The sequence below is a fragment of the Schistocerca nitens genome, chromosome 1 (assembly GCF_023898315.1).
Source record: "Schistocerca nitens isolate TAMUIC-IGC-003100 chromosome 1, iqSchNite1.1, whole genome shotgun sequence".
Classification (NCBI taxonomy): domain Eukaryota; kingdom Metazoa; phylum Arthropoda; class Insecta; order Orthoptera; family Acrididae; genus Schistocerca; species Schistocerca nitens.
In genome coordinates this window covers 171003247-171025133 of record NC_064614.1, presented here as the reverse complement: position 1 = coordinate 171025133, position 21887 = coordinate 171003247, and the positions used below count along the sequence as shown (strand labels likewise).

General features: G+C 39.6%; 1 protein-coding gene across 1 annotated transcript in view; it reads right to left on the bottom strand.

Annotated features, from left to right (window-relative positions):
• The window catches only part of LOC126234963 (uncharacterized), a 255253-nt gene that overhangs the window by 217050 nt on the left and 16316 nt on the right, over positions 1-21887 (bottom strand). Inside the window, exons 3-4 of the mRNA XM_049943734.1 lie at positions 14953-15095; positions 10373-10505 (exon numbers count right to left, since the gene is read on the bottom strand). Coding sequence (XP_049799691.1) covers positions 10373-10505; positions 14953-15095 — 276 coding nt within the window. The remainder of the gene's footprint in view (positions 1-10372; positions 10506-14952; positions 15096-21887) is intronic.

Below are 21887 nucleotides of genomic sequence, written 5' to 3'. Positions count from 1 at the left end.
GTTGCCTCCGCTATACATTGTTATTGATGGACATAGAAGGACGTTTCGGATGTACTCATGTGTGGACCTTCATCCTCTAAAGCTGTACTGAGTCATTTACGTTCAATAAACAAGCAGCTGCAACAGCAATGCGTGCTTATCAAACACACCCTTGGCACACCACTCAGGCAAAGGTTACTATACTTGGTGGCAAAGAAATAGTTTTGTGTTAAAGTGCTGTTGCTCCATCTGCCATAACTGTAGTAGGCGATGAAGATATGGTTTTGTGATACATCCAACACTCACAGTTTGTGTGGATTTTTATTGCAGTACTGCTGCTAAAGCCATGTCACATTTTGCCCACACAACACAGCTACAGCCATTCCTCCTCCCGTGGATGCGGCGCCTGCACAGGGTACGGACAGCGAGACTGCATTTCCACGTGTGTTTCAGTCTTTCTTGATGTATCTTTATTAGCTTTATTGGAGTCAGGTTTCATTCTTTCTGAACTGTCTCTCTGTTTTTCAACCATGTCAATCTCATTTGTGTGCTAATTGTCTCGTACTTCTCATGCTGTGGCTATTGTGCCAATACATATTCAAATCCCATTACAGTGTGAGCGTGTCCAATGGTGTAACAGGTCAGGACTGTACCTGCATTACTACAGTGCCCTTGCATCCCCCATTTACTGGATGTGGACTGATCAATTCTTGGATCAGTACCTGTGTTCAATTGCTGGCCTGTACCCCGTTTGGTAAGGGTTACTTTGCAGTTCGTGTTCACATTTCTTGGTAGATGTGACTTCTTGGTGATGGTCTCTCTTCTGCATACTTGAGGTGCTCAGTTCATGAGTTGCCGCTATGTGCATTCTCTCGCTTGCTGCAATCAGTCTGTGAGTCTCTCTTGTTTCTGTGTACACTCAGGTTCTCATCCACTTATTGTGTATTCTCACTCACCAGAGCTCTCATTGCCTCCAGTCCATCACTCCCAGGGTCGGGCAACTGGGGACCTGCTGCTGGGCATTGATCAGCTCCCTCAGATTCTCCAGTATTTTCTGCGGTGTTCAGACATGACATCTAGGCATCTTAATATACGTGGCATGCTAGGCCAACTACCGTCAGATTTGTTGCAATGTTGTCGTGCCGAGCAGCACCATGTTTATTGTTCACAGTGTTCTATTCCAGACGCCCCTCCGGTATCAACCCAGGCCTAACAGGTGATGCCATCATACACCAAGCCTTTCATCACAGGCCTTGTTGTGGGCAACCCGCTTGTCATCACCAGCCCTGCCACAGATGGCCCTCTGGTCTTTGCCAGGCCTGTCAATGCCTACACTCACTCACTCACTCACTCACTCGCTGGCTGTGTCATGGCCGGCCCTTATGCTACTGTTCCTGGCAGTTGTCACCACTACATTTGTCACCGCCGCCTCCACAGCCGATCATGTAGCCTCCACTGTAGTCATCACCAAATCTGCCATGGTCATCCCTCTAGACACTGTTCTCAGTACTCACCTCAACCACACCATCACTATCTCCTCCTTGGCAGTCCCTGCATCCAAAAACTGTCCTTGGTGGCTTAGCGGATCCCATTGTGTGTTGTTATGGGTCTGAGTTACCTCTCCATGGACTCTTCGCTGCCAGCCCAGCCTCCGCCCAAGACTTCCGTGTCACCACCTACAATGGCTGGTTGTCATTCTCCTGCGCTGATGGCTCGCTCCAGTCTCTGGTGACTGCTCAGTGCCTCCTTCCTGGGTTCTGCCTTCTTGGAGAGAGTACACCATCCCCTCAAGGGGGGATGGATGTAGTATATGCAAGGATGGGCCCTTGCATGTTCCATCACCATACTCATGCATATGCTTCTCAGGCCGACCCCTGCATGTTGTTTGTCAAAAGAAGCGTAGCTGAGGTATTTACCGCCAAACATCCTGCAGGCTGGGGTGCAATCCATGCTGTTACATGGCATGGAGGTCACGGTAAACAGTGCTGCAGTTGCATGCACATATTTGGGTCCACACAGTAATTTGTCCATGTAACACTGTACCTGTGCTGACAGGTACTTAGGTCACTGTTCAGCCATTCAATGGCTATTTCAGCTTGTCTCCAGATCGGCTACCAGCCACCCTTGAGCCTACACTTTGAACCACAACACCTGCCCCTGCCACTACCCATCAGACATGGCATTTCGGTTCCTCGCCAGGATCACAGCCATTGGCCATACGTCTGCCACTCTGGAAGACTCCACTACACTGGACTTGGGGCACTCATCAGGATCACAGTTGCTGCTTTCCAAAAGCCACTCCGGAAGGCCTGTTCCCTCAGCTCATCATCATTACTGACGATCGTGGGCTTCATCATATTAGCCTCTGCTACACATTGTTATGGAAGGACATTTCAAACAATGGAAAATCTTAGATGGAATAATGACAATACTATGAAAAGGACAGATTGCTACTTGCCATATAGTGGAAATGTTGAGTCAAAGACAGGCATAACAAAAAGGCACATCATCAGTATTTTGTTCTGCCTGTCTGCGACTCAGTATTTACACTATATGAAGGACATTTCAGTTGTGGATCTTCATCCTCTAAACCTGTACAGAGTCAGTTAATGTTCAATAAACAAACAGTTGAAACAGCAACACATGCGTATCAATCACATCCTTGGCACACTACTTGGCCAAAGGTTACTATACTTTTCATCCAAAATATTTTGAAAATTAGTAATCACCAATATTTGTCTTCTTTTGAAATATTGTGAAAAGCACTTATACAGAATGAGCCAGGAGGAAAGGCACATGCTTTGAGGGGAGATAGTATTTGTGATTGTGAACAAAAGAAGATACGTCCTGTTCTTAAGCATTTCTGAGAAAAAATGGCTCTGAGCACTATGGGACTTAACATCTGAGGTCATCAGTCCCCTAGAACTTAGAACTACTTAAACCTAACTAACCTAAGGACATCACACACATCCATGCCCGAGGCAGGATTCGAACCTGCGACCGTAGCAGTCGCGCGGTTCCAGACTGAAGCGCCTAGAACCGCTCGGCCACACCGGCCGGCTTCTGAGAAAACTAATGAAAACAATGGAGAGCAGGACAAATGTAGGTGATAGTAAATGAAACTTAGTGACTTAACAGTTTTTAACTGTAAACATTTCCTCAGAAAATATGTCCAAAAAGCCCAACTCCCATCCATTTTTGCAGCTTTTGTAGATAGCTGCTGCGTTGCTGATCTGAGCTCATTTGTATAGTCTTTCACTTGAGCAAACACACACAAAATATGAATGAGAAGTTTCTCCTTTGTGTCACTCTGCACTTGTAGACTTTGTTCTTAAGCCAACCCCACAAACAGTAGGCCTAATCTAAAATGGTAAGATCAGGTAACCTGGATAACCAAGAAACAACTCCATGGCAACTGATCGAATGCCAAGGATATGTTTCAGTTATATACTGTATCACCCACCACACACAAGTTAAGTGTGCATTGAAATGGTCTCTAAAGACGACATTATGTAGTCTAATGTCACTTCGTTTGTATCCACATATGAGTGCTGATGTAGGAGGACATGCAACTGATGCGTGTGATTCTCGAACAATTGTATGTAGGATATGGTTAAGTAAAGGGTGTATATTTATAATCCCATCACCTCTCAAAGAAGCATGTCCTTTCCTCCTGATTCACTATGTGCAGCACCACGACCTAAAACAACTACTACAAAAAGTTCAAGGGCTTAATATTACTGCAGACGGCAGCAAGATATATGGGGACATATATCTTTTAACAACCTGCCATAGTATATTAATTATCTTGGAGGTAGCATGATGGAGTTTAAGACTAAATTAAAAAACTTTCGTTTGGCTAGCTCCTTCAACTTAACTGAAGAGTATCTTTGTAGGAACTCTTACTATTAACATTTTAAACTATTTTATAAGTAACATTAGCACTGTAATACAGTAATATTTCTTAATATTAAGCTATTTCATTGTATTGCACTTCAATAAAATGTACATCTTTTAACTTATTTCCACATCCTAGAGACCACTCTCTATGGGATCAATCACATACAGCTAATGAAATGTAACATTGTTTAGCTTTGCGTACTTAAACTTAACATATCATAGTACATCCTTAATTTTGTGCTTTTCATTAACAATCATGAAATTGTTCTACTTTGCAGCAACAGAAGTATCAACTAACTTAAAGTTATGTTAGGTGATGTAAGGGATGAAGTTTGTGATTCAAGTTTTTAAAATACATTGTTTCGAGCAAGTTTGAATGCTGCTACTTACATTTCATGTCAGTGGCAATATAGCAGTGATGTTGAGCTGTAGATAGCCACAACAAAAAGACTGTCAAACAAGTAAGCTTTCAGCCAAAAAGGCCTTCGTAGGAATCAGACAAAACACACGTGTGCTCGCACCACACACACACACACACACACACACAAGATTATTGTCATTCTCCCATCCTGGATTTTCCATTGTTGTGTTTCAGTGGATTTCACAGCGATCACATATAATCGATACACGAGATTTCCACTCATGTCTTCGATGTTCAGGAGCACAGTCCAACAGGAATACAGCATTAACAGGCTGCAACATGATGCTTTTACCCACAAGCCAGTAAAATCTATCTGGAAATGAATGTTTCCCAGCCAATACTAATCACCATGAGTCTTTAAATAAAGACTTGTAATAGGTCTGTGTCACTTGGTACAATATCTCTTACTACTGAACATCAACAAGCATTCACTTTTCTATTTTTGCACCTTTCCAGGGAGTTGCTTGTGTCAAGACTTGTGATCATTTTATATGAAGCATTAATAGTAGTGGAATGTAGTACAGTTCAATAAATAAATTAGGAAATGAGACAGAAAACATAGATAAGTGCTGCTACCAGGGGACTGAAATAAGCAGAAAGAAGAGGATATAAAATGGAGTCTTGTAATAGCAAGAAAATCTTTTCTGATAAAGGCAAATACTTTCACATGTAATATAACTCTAAGTGTCCGTCTTGAGTGTAGCCTTGTAAAGAAGGGAAATGTGGCCAATAAAACAGACATATAAGAAGTGAATAGAAGCTTTTGAAATGTGGTGTGACATAATTGCTGTAGCTTAGATGGACAGATTGGATATCTAATGAAGAGTTGCTGAACTGAAAGGGAAAGAAAAAGATTATAGCACACTTGACGTGTGTTGTACAAGATGAACTGGAAAGGAGAAAAGCATCAAACCACTCTCTGGACTGGCAACAACAACAATAGTTTATCACTGTGCTGTTAGAAAGATGACAACCAACATCTTAATATATCCTGCCTGATGCTGCAGAAATAAGCTGCAGAAACAGCCATGAAATACTTACAGGCAATTAGTTCCATGATATCCATGAGTTTAAAACTATCTTAAGCTTTTTCACATCATGGAGCGTGCTGTGCCCACAGCTGAAATCATCATAGTATATGGAAACACATTCCACTATACAACTACAAAACAAGTACGATGGGACTTCTGGACATCAAAAAGTCACACACATTATTAGGCAGGTTAACTAACTTTTACTGAACGCTGCACTACACCACACTTTGAATTTTTTTCAACATAATCAGTAAGTATGTGTAAACAACATTCAAAATGTTCAAACTATAGCGGGTCAGGGGGTCAGGTGTTCAATGATGCTACAGGGGGGTGGGGGGTGGGGGTGGGGGTAGGGGGGGGGGGGAGAGTTGTTGTCTCGGCAATCAAGACAATGGGGTTCTCCCACCCATTGCAAAGTGGGTTCTACAGTTTTGCAAGGGCTATGGGAGGCCAGTGTGGGGGAAAGTTAACTACAGCAAAACAGATAGTGTGCACATTAACTCTTCATCATTCCAACAAGCTAAACCAGGTGCTCTGTGGTTGATGTTGATGGCCTTCCTTCCCAATCATCATCACTGACATCTATGTGGTTTTGGTTAAATTATTGGCACTATTTCACTACAGCTGAATGTGACTTTGCATTTGGTCTACATACCGCTAGAATTTTGTGGTGAATCTGTGTGCATTTGAGAAGTTTTGCCCACAAGAATCATATTATCCCACATACTTCAACCTTGGAGAATGTTATACCTCAAATATGGATAATGTTTCCAGCTGCCACACCATTTCACTTGCACAATCTGATAGACCTATTACTGTACAGCAGCAGAACCGAGTGTGCAGGAAACCTGGAATACATACTCTCTTCTGACAATGTGTCACACTCACTGAGCAATGGTGTTAGCATGGAATGACCTGTATACCTCACTTTATGAAGTCCATATGTATACAGGGTGGTCCATTGATAGTGGCTGGGCCAAATACCTCACGAAATAAGCATCAAACAAAAAAAATTACAAAGAACGAAACTCGTCTAGCTCGAAGGGGGAAACCAGATGGCGCTATGGTTGGCCCGCTAGATGGCGCTGCCATAGTTCAAACAGATATCAACAGTATTTTTTTTTAATAGGAATCCCCATTTTTTATTACATATTCGTGTAGAACGTAAAGAAATATGAATGTTTTAGTTGACCACTTTTTTCGTTTTGTGATAGATGGCGCTGTAATAGTCACAAACGTATAAGTATGTGGTATCACGTAACATTCTGCCAGTGCGGACGGTATTTGTTTCATGATACATTACCCGTGTTAAAATGGACCGTTTACCAATTGCAGAAAAGGTCGATATCATGTTGATGTATGGCTTTTGTGATCAAAATGCCCAACGGGCGTGTGCTATGTATGCTGCTCGGTATCCTGGACGACATCATCCAAGTGTCCGGATGGTTCGCCGAATAGTTACATTATTTAAGGAAACAGGAAGTGTTCAGCCACGTGTGAAACGTCAACCACGTCCTGCAACAAATGATGATGCCCCATCAGTAGCAGACAAATTGCACAAGAATCGGGAATCTTAAAAACGTCGGTGTTGAGAATGCTACATCAACATCGGTTGCACCCATACCATATTTCTATGCACCAGGAATTGCATGGCAACAACTTTGAATGTCGTGTACAGTTCTGCCACTGGGCACAAGAGAAATTACGGGACAACAACAGATTTTTTGCACGCATTCTATTTAGCAACAAAGCGTCATTCACCAACAGCGGTAATGTAAACTGCCATAATATGCACTATTGGGCAATAGAAAATCCACGATGCCTGCGACAAGTGGAACATCAGCAACCTTGGAGGGTTAATGTATGGTGCAGCATTATGAGAGGAAGGATAATTGGCCCCCATTTTATCGATGGCAATCTAAATGGTACAATGAATGCTGATTTCCTACGTAATGTTCTACCGATGTTACTACAAGATGTTTCACTGCATGACGGAATGGTGATGTACTTCCAACATGATGGATGTCCGGCACATAGCTCGCGTACGGTTGAAGCGATATTGAATAGCATATTTCATGACAGGTGGATTGGTCGTCGAAGCACCATACCGTGGCCTGCACGGTCACCGGATCTGACATCCCAGGATTTCTTTCTGTGGGGAAAGTTGAAGGATATTTGTTCTTGTGATCCACCGACAACGCCTGACAGCATGCGTCAGCGCATTTTCAATGTATATGCGAACATTATGGAAGGCGAACTACACGCTGTTGAGAGGAATGTCGTTACACGTATTGCCAAATGCATTGAGGTTGACGGACATCATTTTGAGCATTTATTGTATTAATGTGGTATTTACAGGTAATCACGCTGCAACAGCATGCATTATCAGAAATGATAAGTTCACAAAGGTACATGTATCGCATTGGAACAACTGAAATAAAATGTTCAAATGTACCTACATTCTGTATTTTAATTTAAAAAACCTACCTGTTACCAACTGTTCATCTAAAATTGTGAGCCATATGTTTGTGACTATTACAGCGCCATCTATCACAAAGCGAAAAAAGTGGTCCAACTAAAACATTCACATTTCTTTACGTACTACACGAATATGTAATAAAAAATGGGGGTTCCTATTTTTAAAAAAGGCAGTTGATATCCGTTTGACCAATGGCAACGCCATCTAGCGGGCCAACCATAGCGTCATCTGGTTTCCCCCTTCAAGCTAGACAAGTTTCGTTCTTTGTAGTTTTTTTTGTTTGATGCTTATTTTATGAGATATTTGGCCCGGTCACGATCAACAGACCACCCTGTATATATTTTGCAGACCAGATTCCAAATGCAATAGCTATGTTTTAAATGCATACAACTCATGTAGGGTTGCAAAATTAGTGATCACAGCAGGTCATGGTAATGTCCCATCGACAATAACAAAAATTGATAAAAGTCTCCTCAAAAAGCTACAAATGGTGATCCACATACATAGACGAAACAATAATGACCAGTTCTAAAATTCTGAAATGAGGAGTGCATTACAAAAGTACCTGCTAACAAAAACTAACACCTAAATCAGCCTCAAAGGATAAGTGTCATTTCAGGACACACTGGCACCGGGAAGGAAGAGTGCAAGCTTCTCTAAAACGCCAAATCGAATTCGGGTTCAGAGATCAGGTTGGCAACTCCCTGTGATAATTTGCTTACTATTGAAGATATTTGTAGACAAAGTGAGTTCTGTTGTAGGACAAAATCATTGTATCACTAAAAGGACATACAGAAGAACCATGGATGTAATTCAGACATTCCTATGAAATTGAACTCCCACTTGGAAAAATGTAGCAGTCTGCCAGTTCATCTTCACACCCAAGCCTTCCCCAATGGCATATCTTTCACTGATATTTGATGAAAATTAAATGTTCCGATCTCTCGCCAGACTCAATTGCAAAGACAACAGTATTCAATTGGTTAGTTATTGACTACACATGTTGGCACACTCACTCGAAATTCTCCTTCCTACAATGTGCACACGTGACATTTCACCCTATACACATGAAATATTCATGAAACATTCTACACAAAGCAATCAACAGTATCATCCTCTTGATACCTGCAGCACTGATAGACCATAGTTGTCAAGCTAAAAGTCTTAAGTCTTTAGAGTGACAAAATATTTGATGAAAATTAAATGTTCCACTTCTGCCTCGACTGACATCTCTGCCCAAACTCTTTGTCTTTAAATATGTCTGCTTGTGTCTGTATATGTGTGGATGGATATGTGTGTGTGTGCGAGTGTATACCCGTCCTTTTTTCCCCCTAAGGTAAGTCTTTCCGCTCCCGGGATTGGAATGACTCCTTACCCTCTCCCTTAAAACCCACATTCTTTCGTCTTTCCCTCTCCTTCCCTCTTTCCTGATGATGCAACAGTTTGTTGCGAAAGCTTGAATTTTGTGTGTATGTTTGTGTTTGTTTGTGTGTCTATCGACGTGCCAGCGCTTTCGTTTGGTAAGTCACATCATCTTTGTTTTTAGATATATAAAATATTTGATCAAGTGAACATCTGCAACTGAGAAACATATTTATAGAATAAAAATCCATTTCAATTGCCAGTAGCTTCTTAATTAATTCCATGGCTGGATTCAAAGCATAAAGCAGCATCTTCAGGTGCTAACAAATAATTATGGGAACATAAATGTGTGGCAGTTGGGCTAGCCAATCAGGGGGGTCATGCCCATATCAGACAAATGCATGAGAGCATAGGACGAGCAACCACAGTGCCCACCTGGACAGCATGACATGGATATGGACACGGACTTCTGTGTCATACTGTCCAGGCGGGCACTGTGACTGCTAGTCCTACACTTCCATGCATTTGTTTGACACAGCTGTAGCCCCTCATGACTGCCTGGCCGACTGCCCACATTTATGTTCCCATAATTATTTGGTGGTACCTGAAGATGAAACTCTATGCTTCAAAATGGCTGTGGAATAAATTAAGAAATTACAGGTAACTGAAGTGGATTTTTATTATACAAATCTATTAATTGAATAACACTCAATGTCAGTCACTGGGAAGTTTTATAGCCTTTGGCTACAGTTAGCTGAAATCTCTGATTATTGAAAATAGGGTTAGAAATTTTTGCTACTGTGTATGAGCAGTAGAACCATGAACACTTAATTACATGGCCACCTCTCTCTGACTTTGGCCTGCCTACCATCTATCAAAGGTCCTCCAGAGGTGATCATACATTAATTGGTGCCTCAACGCCATTTGAAAGAGATGGTTATACTAGCTGTTTTCTCTCATTCTCAGAACCCTTTCCATTCCATTCATAATATTTAGCTGTGCACTGAGAATAATGTAAGGGAATTGCAGTTCCATGGATTTTCACATGATAGTTTTCTTACAGTGTTACTTTGGCAATAACATACTGCAGTTCTGAGACAATTTTTCACGTTTCCCTCAAGCTACTGCTCTTTCCATGATTTTTTTTAAGATGCATAATTTACACCCAATTAGTGAAGTGCTGATGTATGTACATACCAGATTTGTCGTCCTTCTCTTTTGATTTCTGGCTCCGTACACCCGAACGTTTTGCACGCTCTGACGAACACTGCAACCATGATTTTGATCGTCCAGATGAAGCCGGCGTGCTGCCTGTTTGGCTAGCCGAACCCTATGCAAAACAAACTATCATAGTTGTAACCATTCTGCTGAAGAAAGTATGTATCAATTTAAAAATAGAGATAGTTCGGGTCATTCATACTTACATAATCACAAGAGTATTTCAGAATGTAACAGATTTCAATCACACACATCTTTATAAAATCAATCACACTCTTCACTAGCACTGTAAATGAACTAGATACCTAGCATGCTGTAAGAATGTAGTGAACTGACTAGTAGCGAATAACGTAAAAGAATAATGTATAATGGATGTCCATGAAAACAAGGATACGCTGGAGGTTTATGGCTGTAGAGACAGAAGGAGTTGTTGCTGGAGTTGCAATTGGAGAGTTAGAGATTCCTAATAAACTGATTACATTAGGCACAGCTGCTTTGGAAAACACCTGGAGCCAAATAATGATAAAGAATATATCAAGTGCCATGTCCATGAAAGTGGAGTAAGGCGTGAGATTCATTATCCTGCCTTCTTTTTAATACAGCCTTGGTAAAGGTTATGAGAGCTGCAGGTGTCAATACAATGGGGACTGTCCTGCACAAATCAGTGTGGTACTGACAGATGTAGATAATACTGATACAACTGAAAGAACATCAGGAGCAGTGAAAGAAGCCTTTACAAGTTTTGGAGGAGCTGCAACTGACAGATAAACAAAGGGAAAACTAAGTATATGCCTAAAACAACAAAAGATTATCATAATGAACCGGCTGTCATAAAAATTGGCTCCCAAGAGTTTAATGTCCTGCGCAGTTTCACTTACCTTGGATTGGAAGTAAATTTTAAGACCAATGTCAGCTCTGAAATCCCAAAATGAATACTGTCCACCAACAACTGATGCCAAAGCCTCAGAAAACATCTGAAATCTAAAAGGAGAAGTTCCCAGGGGTGGGATCAAATTTTTGAATCCATCTGTACAGTTATATAGATTAGGATCCCAGGTATGACGTCCGGCAGCCATTCTCCCTCGTGGGCCACTGTTTGCGAGTGGCCGACAAAAACAAATTTTGCATTTTTTCATGAACTTTCAGTGTTAAAATCAAAAGTTACAAAATTAGTGGTTAGCATATGAAACTGATGTGTTGAAGGTTGTGGGTTTAAATCTCGTCAGGAGCTACAAGCTTTCTACTTTTAAACAGCTATCAAAATGAAATTTATCATTATTTTTATTCGGTTAACTGGTTTAAATGTAATTTTTTTCAGTTTCAAAACCCTGTCACTCATTTCAATCAGAGCATTAACTTTTATGTTTACTCTTATTTTTTCTTCCCCCATTTTTTATTTGGAATCTTTGTGCATGTTATTTTAATTATTTTTGTATTAATTTTAATTTTATTTCTTCCATTTGATAATCTTACATTTTCATTCATGTTGTTGCAATTCACTATTTCTATTCCTCATTTTTCACATTTATTTATAATCCTTTTTATCTTTTAAATTCTCAGCTATGTTTTGTCCATAGTCCAAAAAAAAAAAAAAAAAAAAAAAAAAAAAAAAAAAAAAATTGTTTCAAATGTTTGTCTGACAATTATCATACAAAAAAGTACATCTACATTTAAAGCTTGTACATAACAAAAAATACATTTCTGACACCACTCCACCACCAATATAAATAGATTACATCGTCTTTTGTTTTTTAACATGTAGATCGGCATTTTCAAATGTTTAAATACTGCGATAGATTAATAAAAATTATGAAAATCACATGCACAATGATTATATATGAAAACAAAATGAACGGAAGAAAAAAATAATAGCAAATGAAAAAGTTAATATGTCGGTCAAAATGACGTAACAAAGTACTAGAATTTTTTTTAAATTAGAGTCATTTCGACAACTATTTAAAAATAAAAAAATCTGAATCACTTTATAAGATCTGAAATTTCAACCTCCTACATGTCAGTCTCATATACTAACCAGTATGCTACACCACCACTAAATGTATGACCACCAATTTCAACACTCTAGAATATCACAAAAAATTATGAAATTCTTTCATTGATTACTTGCAAATGAGGGCCCACCACAGTGAATGGCTGCAAGGCAAGATAATTGGGACCGTAATCTACATCACAGTATAGGTGGTTTCAAAACGTCAATCCCACCCCTTGGGATCTCTCCTTTTAAGCTGATGTTCAAGAAAACTACAGATATTGCGTATAACGTTTCTTTGAGGTCAGTGCTAACATATGGTAATGAAATCTGAACATTAACGAAATTCGATGGAAGGCAAATTGACATATTTGAAAGAAAGATCTTGAGACAAATTCTTGGACACGTGAAAGAATAAGGTGTCTGAAGGAGAAGCTTCAACTATGAATTATATAATTGTTGAATATCAGACATTGTCGGTTACATTAAGATTAAATAGCTAGAATGAGCAGAGCATATATCAGAGCTAATAACAGAGTAAAAGGAAGACAGTGAACACAGAGTTGAAGGAACCAGGAGAGCTGGAGGACGAAATCTATGGTGGAAGGTGTCAAGAGGAGACACAAGGAAAACTGGAATTTAGAATTGGAGTAGTTCAGTATTAAACAGAAACGGAAGGAATAAATGTCTACAGAAGGCCAAAGCTCACATAGGGCTGTCATGCAACTGATGACAATGATGATTGAATCATTACATTAGCAATATAGTACTACAACAATTTCAAGTATACCACTCTTTGTAATATAAAATGTATGTACTAAAACTGTAAAAATCACTACCATTTAATGTGTGTTCCTGGTTTTGATTTATTTAAGCATATTCATACACTGTTCACATATGAGCCCAGTGGTTATGACCCAACATAAAATTGTACTTCTAGTACATGCCATCTATGACACTTCAGCATTCTACAGCTTAAACTTTTACACTATCACAAGAACATTTCACAGTGTAACCAATGGTACTTCCTGCCATAAAGAAGCCATAGCATTAACTATGAATCATAGAAACTAAAGCTTTTAGATGACAATGGGTGTCATTAGATTCGGTCATATTTCAAATAACTGGGCAATATGCCAAAGGCTGATGGAAAGCGACCCAAGGGACGACCAAGGTTGAATGCAGCATAAATTCTACACAGTAACTTCAGGTTTATAAAATTTCATGCCAATATGAAACAATGTCACATTATATGGAAGCTAAGATGCTAATAACAAAAGTACAAAAATAACTACTTGTAATGTTTAATTATCCATTGCGGAAGTTGGCAGCACCTCATCATGATTACACAGTACTGGGCAATTATGCTGGCCACTGGCTATTGAAGATAATAATAATGATCATCATCTCATCATCATGATAATGATATCGGAACTAGTCACTGACTAAAATAAAGTCATATCATGGCACCCTGGTAGTTATATCTTGCTTAATCAAAAGCTTAAAATTAATACTATGCAGTGAACTTGTAAAATTACTGTAGGTGTTCTTTATACTGTATTTCTAAATGGAGGGATAGTAACAGTAACAATGACAATTAGATCACTATAAAATTGCAAATCAGTATACCTCCTAATTACTTATTATCAGGAGGCAAAATTTCAGTACTCCTGATTAAACAGATATACAAGTATATACACTCTCCTAGATTTTGGAACTAACAGTTCCTTCCTGTGGGAGGAGAAAGGGATAGATTGACCAAAATTCCAAAAGCTAGGATGAAGTACATAATTCTTATGTGTGTTAATGGCAGTACTGAAATTTCACCTCATGAGTGCAAGTTGTTGTTGTTGTTGTGGTCTTCAGTCCTGAGACTGGTTTGATGCAGCTCGCCACACTACTCTAACCTGTGCAAGCTTCTTCATCTCCCAGTACCTACTACAACCTACATCCTTCTGAAACTGCTTAGTGTATTCATCTCTTGGTCTCCCGCTACGATTTTTACCCTCCATGATGCCCTCCAATACTAAATTGATGATCCCTTGATGTCTCAGAACATGTCCTATCAATCGATCCCTTCTTCTAGTCAAGTTGTGCCACAAACTCCTCCCCGATTCTATTCAATACCAGTTTGCTCAAGAGGCACCATTAACCAAATTTTCTACCAGTGTTGGCACCACTGTATAAGTTAAATGCGAAATGACATTCAGTGAAAGCAGAACATCAATTTCTTAACTAGTTCCAGAAATATTTCTGGTATAGTTATAGACAATTCAGCAAGTACATTTTACCTGGATTCTTCCTTTTCCTCAAACTGTGTTTATGATAAATTTCCCCATTAAAATAAAAATTGAGAAAGAAACATTAATTATTTCAAAACATCCATCTATTTCACTGTAAGTTAAATGGAATATACAAGTATGAAATTATGATCTCATTAGCTTGTTCTAAGAAGCAGGCAACCAAATTGGTACTAATGTGTTTGATTACAGGTGACAGCATAACTGTGTTAAAGAGCAGTGAGAAGAAAGTACTAAAACAATAAAAAGATTTATCACTGTAATATACCAACCTGTGAAGGAACTGTAATACTAAGAAGAAACGTCTGGCCCGACTTTGACGCATCTATTAAAAATTTCAGTTTTTGCACCAAGCTAGCACTCTGTTTCAACTGTTCTGCTGCATTCTCGGGCAGTTTCTGTGAGCGCTCAGATACTGAAATACAGAAAAAAATTTAACGTGGGTTGTAAAAACTATTGCTTAATTACTTTATAGCTAAATATGAAATGTGCAAGCAGCTAGTGCTAGGTTCCTGTTTTGCTACAGTTAAACGGTCAACATCATCATCATCATCATCATCATCATCATCATCAGTCCACGTGGCTTCAAATACTCCAGGACATCAGTTTTCAAATTATTTGTGCCACATTCATATTTCATTTTACACAGTATAATACCAACTGATGTTTCATTATTTTTCAATATCTACAACCAGTTTTTAACAAGCAGTGACAGACATTCATTTTTGTTGAAACGTGTCTGCCAGTTGTCTGGCTGACTAGTTTCACGAGGTACAGTAAAACCTCATTAAACCAACTCCCCACTCAGTCCGATCATCTCATTTCCTGTGGCTGTTTTACTGGCTTTCACATGGTACCACTCCGTGGTGCTGCTGACAAGCCAAGCAACAGGTCACCACAAAACAACTGCACCCATCATCAGTGGCAGTGCGCAGTGTTGCGCCATGTGAAGGCCCAGGTGCTACAGAGAAACACTTCTCCATGGTGGTGTGTGGAGGGGCCCTTACATACATGAGCCACCAATACAACCAAGTCTGACTTGTCACTCATCATTTGTGTCTGGATCAGTAGGCAGTTGACTGTTGATAGGTGCAGTAGTTCAATCAATTTGTTTCTAACTCAATTAATAGTGCTATTTGTTTTATAAATTAGTGACAATGTTCTGCTTGCATACTGCATTTAAGTATGCAAAACTAAATTATGGCATCAACTAAACATAAGCATGTGATGCTGTCTTTAGCAGAGAAACTGAAAATGCCTGAAAGGCTAGATACAAATAAGTCTCTTCAAAATATTGCACTCAAGTTAGGGGTTGGCATAACAACTGTTAAAGACTGGAGAAAAAATACAAAAACTCTTTTACGTCAAGAAAATGTGGGAAAACTCTTGAAAGTCATACAATGATGGATTGACAATGGGAAGGCATGAAAATACACAAGACTCTGAAGAAGTCTAAAAGTGAAATTCTAGACAATGCTTTGTGGATGTAGTTTGAGCAGGAGTAAAGTAAAGGAACAACATTGTCTGGACCAATCACAAAAGAAAAGGTAATGATTTTGAGTAAAACATTAAATGGAATCAGTGAAAATGAGAAGTTTACAGCAAATGATGGCTGGCTAAATCGGTGGAAAAACAACATGGAATTCAAAATGTAATTATGTCCAGTGAGAAGCTATCTGCTGAAGAAGCAGCTGCCAATGAATTTGTACTGAAATTTGAAAACTTAGTTGAAGAGTAAGTGCATAACTTTGATGAGTCTGGTTTTAGACTACAAAATGGTCCCTACAAGAACTCTTGCTGCACAGAATGAGTTATAACAGGTACTTAACTTGCCAAAGATAGAATAATTCTTCCTCTCTGTAGTAATGCTAATTTAAGTCACAAGATGCAATTATTTGTGATCAGAAAAGCAAAAAAACCAAGGCTGTTCAAAAACAGTAATATGGCATCACTACTACCTGTATATCATTGCAACTAAAAATCAGCTTGTAGGGGATCTAGACTCTTGAAGTTTGGTTTTATGACCAGTTTGTCCCTGCCATTACAAAACACCTAAATGAAGAAAAACTTACAATAATTGTAATATTGATACATCACAATTCAACATGTCACCCATCTGAAAATAAACTCAAAAAGGTTAAATAAAGGCTTTATTTCTTCCTGCCAAAGTAAAATACCGAATCCAACCTATGGACAAGAGGGTCTGTAAGTGGCTGAAGATGCGTTATCATCAAAAATACATTGGATTAATTTTAGAGAGGACACAAAAAGGCAGCAGCTGGTTTCAAATGATGAAATCATTAAATGTAAAAGATGTAATCTATGCAACTCCCAAAGCTTGGGAAGAAACGCCAGCAGGAACGCCTGAAAAAATCTTGGCGCAAACTATGGCCAAAAACGAATGAAAATAAAGACGAAACATCAAAAGAAACCCTTGAAGAGAATTATGGTGAAATAACCCATGCAACAACTGATAAAAGTCAAGATGTGGACACTCCAGCAATTTTGAGGGACTTGCAGGTTTCACAATCAGACACTGAGCCCGGTGACATAAGTTAGTGGATAATTACAGTCATTGTTGGCTGCACAAAAGAAGAAGAATTAACTAACGACCAAATGATTGACAATGTAACTCAAATAACCAATGGGAATGAGGAAGATGATGACAACAATGAAGACAATGAGGCTACAGCTCGAGTATCACACACATATGCTCAAAATGCATTTGATATAGCTCTTCAATACACTGAACAAAGCTCTAATTCTACCCAAACAGACCTTTTGTGAATCATAAAAAGGCAAAGCATTGTGGCAAAATCAAGGTTGTTATATGATACTCAAAAGATAATTACAGACTTTTTTTCCTGCTTCAGAACAGAAAATGTTTTACCATGTGATCTCTCATGTTTTAAACAGTTAAGTACAAATCAGTTGTGTGTAAATGCAGTACTGTGTAATAGGGTATGTAAACTTGTTAAACTTTCACTCACAGCAACAACAGCTATCATATGATACAACTGTATTTTACATTACAGGTACTACTGTACAGTACACTTTTGTGTAAGACTTTTTTTTTGTGCTCTGATGTTTCTTTTTGTTTTGTTACTGTTTTCATATGGGGCTAAATTTCAAAAAGTATTTCCAGGTGAAAATAAAAGTTGTACTGTATTGTATTGTATTGTGATGTTATGCGTCAACAAAAGTGTTCTTCTTTTTTGCATTACATCATGCTCCCCGTCCCCAGGGAACAGATTACCAGGTTTCTACTGTATTATTTTTTTTGGCACACTGATAGAAATAATGGATGTAGAAGCTCCAACGAATATCAAAAATAATTGCAAAGGATGAGTAGTTAGCACCCCTCATATCCAGTCTGCTTCCAGTAATTAGATGTATTCCCTGCAGAGGCAGTAAATGGAATGGAAATGAAGTCCCATGCTTCTTTACATAGCCTAGGGAAATTATGCGGGAGACCCGTACCGCCGTACTAGGCAAGGTCCTGATGGAGGTGGTTTGCTGTTGCCTTCCTCCGACCATAATGGGGATGAATGATGTTGATGAAGATGACACAACAACACCCAGTCATCTCGGAGAAGGTGAAAATCCCTGATCCCGCTGGGAATTGAACCCAGGACCCCACGTTCGGGAAACGAGTACGCTACCACGAGACCACGAGCGGCAGACCTTCTTCTAGTAATTAGATGTATTCCCTGTAGAGGCAATGAATGAGCAATTTTTAGTTTTTACAAACAGCCATATAAGTTCTGCCAGATAACCAAATTTATCTGGTAAGAGGGATTCAGTAAGAAAATCAGCCTTGACGTCATGGGGAGTTTATGACTCGGCACCTAGCCCACTGTTTTCTGTAGGTAGTCTCTATTCTTCCTTTGACGAAGGTGATTTCCAGTCTTTCTTTTATGATGGCGGCTAGTCAGCTACATTTCTGAATTTTCTGGGGTGGGGTAGTCCAGAGGCCTGTCACCCCTCTTGGCTTGGGCAATAACGATTAGGGTGCAATGCCTGGCAGTTGCAACTTCAATAAGACACGCTCCCTTGTTTACAACAGCAAAGTGCCAGTTACATTTTAAACTGTGTGGACAGAGGTACGCCACAACAGTGGGGTGGCGTGCTAGTTGGTTACCAGTAAGCCACCCCTATTATTAGTAGAGACACTTGATATTCATTTCAAATTTTCAAGGTTGGAGGTAAGCCATCTCTATAATTTGATGAGACACTTGACCATTATTTTGAATTTTCTCTTGGGAGGGGGGACTGTGAAGGTGATCTAACATGCAACCGTGGCACTCCACTACACTCAGACTCAGAATGTTGGTTTCTGTGAGAGCTGCTTCACTGGTGTGGTTGACTTGAAGCAAAACCAGAGAATATGTACTTCAGTCAAGCAACATTTGTTTTTACGGCCCTCATGATGATGTTTGATTTGTTTCACACTAGATTTCTTTACTCTTGGCGATTCACAAGTGAATTCTGTCTTGGTTAATATTTGTGCACCGGCTTCCACGAGTATGCTCATTATAGTGCCAAGTGCATATCAGTAATTCCCTTGTATGGCTCATTAGCGCCCCCATCTCACAGCATGGTCAGTGGAATTACTTCTGCTTCATCAGTGAATGTGAATTCTGAGCCAAGTGGTCATGGCTTTCAAAGAGTTTGAAAACGCAATGCTTGCGGTGCACAGTGCTCTCTCGCAATAGTACTGCCTTCCTGCCATTTTCGCCAACTGAGCTGCAGAGCTGACCGAGTGGTTTCACTTTACGTTCAGTGAATATATGTGTCCCTGATCAATTATGGTATCACATCAATCCGTCCCAATAGATTTTGCAGCAGGCACAACTGACTCCAGTGACATTGCTGGTGGGTTGCTAGGTGGAGCATGCTCAATGCCGAGGAAAAGGATCTTACGCTGCACACTGGATGAAAGGTGGTAGTTGGACAGAGCAGGAGGTTGGCAAGCAGACCACAAGATGCCACGGAGGATTCTCGTGCTGCCGGTAGCTCTCCGTGTGGCAGTCACAAGAGACCAGTGTGAACGACAGGAATGAGCGAGATCTGCGGGCTAGATTAGACGCCTTGTTTTGATGAGATGCAATATGCAGAGGTCTTGTGAGATGTGAGGCATTTGGTAGCAAAGTTGGACAGCTGTTTTTACGGTGAGCTGGAACTTCGAACTTTGGGAGTCTGTGGTGGCATCTGTGGTGGCATCATGTCTCAGTAGATGTGTTATACAGTCCCTTCAATGCAGTCATTGGATTTTGAATTTATGCCATTGCAGGCATTTCAAGGCTTTAATTGCTAGCGTCTTCGCTACAGGTTGAAATTGTAAAAGAAGCTATTTTAGGAGAGTTGATATATTACCCCACCAAGTACCACATTCGTGAACGAACAGTTTTAGATTTCTGTAGCAATTGCTAGTTAGATGCATGTACTGAAGTGTATATTATTTGAGTTAACTAATTCCACTTCTATGTTTCTTGTAGGAGCCTGATAATACTCTGTGCTCTAGTTTTCCATGCCAACAGAAGGGATTGTATTGTAATTGCAGGTGGCCTGCAGCAGGTTTCTCTGCTCTTGACCAGGTGGCTGTGTTCCTGGTTGATTATAGTATCACTTCCAAAGTAGATTCCGGCTCAGTTTGCGAGGTTTCCGCAATGACTTATGATTTGTGATTTGGAGCAGTTACATTTTGTGAGCAAACTGTGTTGAGGATCAGTTATCGATAGTTTATCTATCTTGCACTTTGCACCGTTAATTATCCTTTCACTTCTTAGAATCTGTGCAATCTGATTGAAACCCAGTGCTGGATTTCTGTATCAGGGATTGCATGTTTCACTTAGTGATGGAGAAATGAATTTTGCACATCATCTGGGAGGCCTTGCTTTTGAACAGTGTGGAATCTAAAGCAGCTATAGTTGAATGTGGTTGTGATAATTACAACTAGCAGCAACACTGTTGTCTTGCTCATCACTTGGATGGGTATATACATTTGGATTGTCTGATGACACATGTTTTCAGAATTGTGAAGGTGTGTCAGCACAAGCTTTGAGTTTGTCTGGCTGTATTAATGAATTTTCATTAATATTGCTGGCCATGTTTCATGAAATTTTCTTAATTTCATTGGCTGTGTTTCTCAAATTGGTTTTGATGTATGCGTATCTAATTTCAGTTGTTGGTTTCTGTTATCAGTGTCTGGCTTGTGCTGGTTAACAACTGGTTGCAAGGAACAATGTGTGTTCACTATGAAGGTTGCTTGCTTTGCTGAGAGGGCATCCTGGGCTGTCAACAGCAATCCTACAGTATGAGGTTTTCTAATTCTACCAGTGATAAATCAGAGTTGGGGCACAGATTACTAGGAAGGCCACCTCCATTGTGTGTGTTCTAATGTCAGTGTTGATTGGGCTAATGCTTGACCATTTGTAAAGGAGCTAAGTCTCTAGTGTAAACTGAAAAACTAGATTAACTCACAGCTAGTGCCTCTTTGCGTAACTGGGTTACTGCCTGATATTGTTAAGTGACACAGTATGATAAATGACTGCTGCCATAGTTATGGTGTCGTCATTAAAGCTAATAAAATCAAATGAGCACTCTAGGTTAACAGTTAGCTTGGGTGGAGGATACTGAGTACTTGCTAATACCTGTGTGTTTATCAATGCCACTAAGTGGTTGTGTTGGTATCAAGTGGCATACACTGGTTATGTGGGAAGAATTACCAACTGTACTAGATTGACAGAAGTTGCATTGTTTGCCTTGTCATTTAATTTTCATTGAAGCCATAATTTTGTTTTCTTGGTGTTTTTATTTAATAATGATCACTGACTGCATTTCTGCCCGTGTTTTCAAATCATTGGTTAACTGAATGTTTTTATTTGATGTGTCTTTTATATGTTATTAGCCAGTGACGCTGTTAGTTGGGTTGAGAAAGAATTCAAAAACATTCAACAAAGCACATTAATTATTCAGAGCTCTGTTTCAGAACAACAGAACTTGTGCATTCCATTTGTCAGCAAACCGAAGGTTCTCATCATCATTGCTACTGATGTCTCACTGGTCAAGCTGGGTCAAGTTCTGACATCTAGGACGGAGCCATTCTCAAGACGTTGGAAAGTCAAAATTCTTGGCAGATTTTGAAGACTGAAAATTGTGTGTTCATAGAAAAAAATATGGTTTTACTCCAACTGGTTTTCAGCTG